At 40.9% G+C, this 6000-nt stretch overlaps 1 protein-coding gene across 1 annotated transcript in view; it reads left to right on the plus strand.

Moving 5' to 3' along the window:
* Positions 1-798, plus strand: part of LOC126213061 (tRNA-dihydrouridine(47) synthase [NAD(P)(+)]-like) — a 213678-nt gene extending 212880 nt beyond the window's left edge. The window contains exon 11 of the mRNA XM_049940635.1: positions 138-798. Within this exon, the coding sequence (XP_049796592.1) occupies positions 138-210 (73 nt within the window). The 3' untranslated portion in view covers positions 211-798. The remainder of the gene's footprint in view (positions 1-137) is intronic.
* Positions 799-6000: the final 5202 nt, after the last annotated feature.

Here is a 6000-nt window from a genome sequence, read left to right on the forward strand (position 1 = left end):
TTTTTATGTGTATACAATATTCACTTGACACGGAGAAATAGTCTAACAAGTAAACTCTCGTCCTGTCTTTGAAATAACTGTAATTGTCTGTGTACAGGGTACAGACTCCAGAGGTATCGGTGTGTTCTGTGTTGCAGTGAGATGCTGTTGGGCCCGGTGCCCGCGGACTACAAATTCCTGCCGAAGCACAAGGCGAGCGCGTGGGCCTGAGAGTAGAGACGTGTGGGCCCCGGGGAGCGCAGGTTCGGCGCGACGGCCCACACACTGCTCTGGCGGCGAGGTGCCACGCTTCTCTCTCCGCTGTGGCACTGCACGAGCCACACTGCCGGAGGCAGCGCTCGTCTGGCAGAGGAGCCGATTTTGTGAAAGTGTGCGAGACGACACCGAAGCGTGTTGTCGTAAGAGACGGGGTATACAGAAAAGTCACTTTGTGATAATTTTTGTTTTTATTATTGATATCTGAAATGTGCCTTTATTCCAGGGATCCTGTATAAAGTAACATTGTGCGCCACATTGCAGTTTGAATCTATTATCGAGTTATTTGCCTATTTGCTGAAAGTGACAGCTTTAACGTCAGCCACCTGGTGGTGACAGGGAGTGCAAACCTAGCCTGTCTACAGCAGCTGTGCTTTTTGTGAAGTTACTGTGGACGTTCTGGCCAGGGAAGTCAGATGGTAGTAATAATGGCAGATTGTAATTTTTATGCCTCTGCCTCGTGCATCTCGTGGAATTTTTGCTCCAATCTTCTTCCTGTGGCTATTGATTGTGGTGAAGTGTTATTAAAGGAAGTACACAATACTGCAAACTTTGTTTTCATTCCTCTCCACACTGTTTAGGTCAGTGATCGACTCGCCCGGATTGCCCCGTGTGCTAACACACCACTACCGGTGTCTGGGCAGGTGCGACAGCCCCGGACCGAATTCGTCCGGCAGATTGACGACGAGGCCCAGTGTGTGGGGCCAGACTGGATATGGTTTTAGACAGTTCCCACATCCACCTGTGTGAATACTGGGCTGTTTCCCAAGTTCCACCTCAGTTAAACTATATGTAGACATTTAGAAAATGTCACACTGATAAGACTGTATGCTACAATTTCAATTTGGGGTAGGGTAGAGCGGGGGAGGGGGGGGGGGGCAACAGGGAGGCATCCGATTAACTGTGCCAAATCTGAAATTAACCTCGCTGCCCCGAGTAGTTGCAGGGCAAAGGCAAAAGAAAAAGTAGTAGTTTAGTCCAGTTACCAGCTTTGTAAATAATGGAAGCCTCAATATTTTAGCACAGGTCAATAAGCTGATATCTGCTTGAAGTTTCAAAAATTTCATGAGCGGTAATAATCTACAGAATAACTGTAAGTATGTTGACTCCCATAGTGCTCAGAGCCATTTAGAATAACTGTACGTGTTAGCAACTCACTAGCAGATTGCTACATAATAGCTATACGCTTTGATTATCCAATTGACAGACTTTTAAAAAAATTTTGAGTACCAAACACTTACTACATGAAACAAGTAACAAGTGTGTGTGAACTGCTTGAGTGCTAGCCCGCCACTGACACATACTTTATGACACCTACATATACATACATATTACAAAAATGACAGATTGGTAAAATACTAAGGTATTCCAGTTTAGATATTGAGATAAAATACAGAAGAATTGACAGGGACAGAGATACAGTAGGCAGTGAAGTAAGGTTCTGCAACCAAAAGCTGCATAACCAGCAAATGACCTAATAATAGGTACTAGTATATGAGGGAGAAGTTTTAATGTGGATGGGAATTCCCATAGATAACCAGGAATTTTCGAGAAAGCAAAATTTTCTAATTGGAATAACCAACAAACTATCTGGTTATTTAAGTAACGGTACACATTTTTGGAAACAAAAAATCGGTGTGACAAAACAAGGGCAATGTTTTTTGGAAAGAATTGCATTTGGAGATTGGAACATTCTGTAACAGGAAAATTTTAAGAATACACAACTTTGTAAGTATTAAGTTTTCAAGAAAAGAAAAATATTTCACTGAGACAGAGGAATGAGGCCTGTCAGGTAAGCTCTTTCAATCAAGATACAAACAATTTTTAGCATCATTAAATTCTGATGTTCACACAGATTGCATTTATAGTAAACTGTGAATATTTCTTTAAATATGGCAAAATAAATATGGTAAAAACTAAATACATTGTCATCAGCAATTGGTAAATTGCACAGTGAGTAATGAAGCTTAGTAAAATACTGCTTGAATAAGGAATAAAACAATGGAAAGTCCAGGCCACATTGCCCAAGTGTTTGTAGGTTGTATATACGTGTATGTTTTCCGTTTACGAAGGAGGAATTTTTTGTACAAAAGTTTAAATGTTTAGCAGCCTCGTCATTGTACTTGTGTGTGACTCAATTATGGTGACCAACTATTTTAAAAGAAAATAAGAGACATACTTATATCCTTGACAAAAAATAAGGAAGATCTTTAAGAGCATGGCAAGATTTCACCAAAAATCAAAGCAGTATTCATAAAAGATAACTATTTAATTACACATCACAAATATTTTGCAACAGATTTTGCATTAGGCTGTAGATTTATATCATTCTTAGCTAATTCAAAGAATTCAACTATGTGAATAAGGAAAATTCATGACAACTTACAGTTTAGATTTGATTAGGTTTGCACTACTTCCCTTCCTTACATCTGCCCACTTTCATAAGAGAAAATACTTTCTTGGTGTGAGCATTACTTCCTAGTATAACATAACCTACCAAATTATCCAAGTTTCCAAAATTCACATTATTTGACTTCAAAGTTCTTAAAAGTTTTGTCCATTTCTGTCTAATGCTACCCTCTAAAGAGACTGCACATTTAACTGCGTCATTAGAATTACAAAATTCCTCATATAATTCCATTTCTTGAAAGCCTTTCTACAGTAGGTGTGAGAGATAACCATCTAGTACTTACATATCACAGGATTTCAGCCGATACAACATCAACAAATTCAAAAAATGATTTTTAACGTTTCCCTTCATTTGGCAGAACAGGAGAAGTGACTATATATTTTTCAGTACTAACTCTTCAACATTTACATATTGTAAACAATTCATGCATGTTTCGTGGCATTATGAAACGCGTAGTTAAACCAGCTGGCTTTGAGGATGTTTTCATTATAATCACTTAATAGTTTCATGACTCAGTGGTGCTTGCCATATTTTATATTGGCACCATCAGTACAATATGATGATATATTAGTGACATTCAAATTATTTGACTTCAATGAGTTTTTTAACAACCTGTGGACATCCATTGCAGTTTCATCTGCCTGTTGTATGAAATCCAACAGTTATGTTATGAATTCTATAAAAGGAGTCATATATCATGTTAGAAATGAAAACATTTTCCTGTGATTTGAGGCATCCGTTGCTAAAGAAAAGAAGTTGCTACACGTTTTGGGGTCATTTAAAGCTTCCAAAAAAACTGTTCACACTTCTTGGGGGCCAATAAGTTCATTATAATGATTTCAGCTTTAGTTTGCCCGCAAGATATTTTCTTTGACACATTAGGTTCACTGAACACGTTTTTTAGAAGTTTCATTAGGCTAATGAAAGTTGCCCATCTATGGTTTCCACGTTGTCATTTGTTAAGCCTTTGCTCAGGTGAGGAGAGCTGAAAAAAGTAATTATCTTGGAGGAAGTAGTGACACCATTTGCTTTGCTTTTGTGACCTGCAAGCAAATACAAGAAGTTAACTCAGAAAATTTCCAATTACTAATTACTGTGTGCAGAACAATAAGATATACAGGGCTATTACAAATGATTGAAGCGATTTCATAAATTCACTGTAGCTCCATTCATTGACATATCGTCACGACACACTACAGATACGTAGAAAAACTCTTAAAGTTTCGTTCGGCTGAAGCCGCACTTCAGGTTTCTGCCGCCAGAGCGCTCGAGAGCGCAGTGAGACAAAATGGCGACAGGAGCCGAGAAAGCGTATGTCGTGCTTGAAATGCACTCACATCAGTCAGTCATAACAGTGCAACGACACTTCAGGACAAAGTTCAACAAAGATCCACCAACTGCTAACTCCATTCGGCGATGGTATGCACAGTTTAAAGTTTCTGGATGCCTCTGTAAGGGAAAATCAACGGGTCGGCCTGCAGTGAGCGAAGAAACGGTTGAACGCGTGCGGGCAAGTTTCACGCGTAGCCCGCGGAAGTCGACGAATAAAGCAAGCAGGGAGCTAAACGTACCACAGCCGACGGTTTGGAAAATCTTACGGAAAAGGCTAAAGCAGAAGCCTTACCGTTTACAATTTCTACAAGCCCTGACACCCGATGACAAAGTCAAACACTTTGAATTTTCGGCGCGGTTGCAACAGCTCGTGGAAGAGGATGCGTTCAGTGCGAAACTTGTTTTCAGTGATGAAGCAACATTTTTTCTTAATGGTGAAGTGAACAGACACAATGTGCGAATCTGGGCGGTAGAGAATCCTCACGCATTCGTGCTGCAAATTCGCAATTCACCAAAAGTTAACGTGTTTTGTGCAATCTCACAGTTTAAAGTTTAAGGCCCCTTTTTCTTCTGCGAAAAAAACGTTACAGGACACGTGTATCTGGACATGCTGGAAAATTGGCCCATGCCACAACTGGAGACCGACAGCGCCCACTTCATCTTTCAACAGGATGGTGCTCCACCGCACTTCCCTCAGGATGTTCGGCATTTCTTAAACAGGAGATTGGAAAACCGATGGATCGGTCGTGGTGGAGATCACGATCAGCAATTCGTGTCGTGGACTCCACGCTCTCCCGACTTAACCCCGTGCGATTTCTTTCTGTGGGGTTATGTGAAAGATTCAGTGTTCATACCTCCTCTACCAAGAAACGTGCCAGAACTGCAAGCTCGCATCAACGATGCTTTCGAACTCATTGATAGGGACATGCTGCGCCGAGTGTGGGAGGAACTTGATTATCGGCTTGATGTCTGCCGAACCACTAAAGGGGCACATATCGAACATTTGTGAATGCCTAAAAAAACTTTTTGAGCATTGTGAAAATATGGCAAATAGTAAAGTTATTGTAGAGCTGTGAAATCGCTTCAATCATTTGTAATAACCCTGTATATATATATATATATATATATATATATATATATATATATATATATATATATATATATATATATATATATATATATATAACAGAGGGAAACATTCCACGTGGAAAAAATATATCTAAAAAGAAAGATGATGAGACTTACCAAACAAAAGCGCTGGCAGGTCGATAGACACACAAACAAACACAAATATACACACAAAATTCAAGCTTTCGCAACAAACTGTTGCCTCATCAGGAAAGAGGGAAGGAGAGGGAAAGACGAAAGGATGTGGGTTTTAAGGGAGAGGGTAAGGAGTCATTCCAATCCCGGGAGCGGAAAGACTTACCTTAGGGGGAAAAAAGGACAGGTATACACTCGCACACACACACATATCCATCCACACATACAGACACAAGCAGACATATTTAAAGACAAAGAGTTTGGGCAGAGATGTCAGTCGAGGTGGAAGAGTAGAGGCAAAGAAGTTGTTGAGAGACAGGTGAGGTATGAGTGGCGGCAACTGGAAATTAGCGGAGATTGAGGCCTGGCGGATAACGAGAAGAGAGGATATACTGAAGGGCAAGTTCCCATCTCCGGAGTTCGGATAGGTTGGTGTTGGTGGGAAGTATCCAGATAACCCGGACGGTGTAACACTGTGCCAAGATGTGCTGGCTGTGCACCAAGGCATGTTTAGCCACAGGGTGATCCTCATTACCAACAAACGTATCTCTGCCTACGTAGATCAACACCTTCAACCCATTACATGCAGTCTCCCATCCTTCATCAAAGACACCAACCACTTCCTTGAACGCCTGGAATCCTTACCCAATCTGTTACCCCCGGAAACCATCCTTGTAACCATTGATGCCACTTCCTTATACACAAATATTCCGCACGTCCAGGGCCTCGCTGCGATGGAG

The sequence above is a fragment of the Schistocerca nitens genome, chromosome 11 (assembly GCF_023898315.1).
Source record: "Schistocerca nitens isolate TAMUIC-IGC-003100 chromosome 11, iqSchNite1.1, whole genome shotgun sequence".
NCBI lineage: Eukaryota > Metazoa > Arthropoda > Insecta > Orthoptera > Acrididae > Schistocerca > Schistocerca nitens.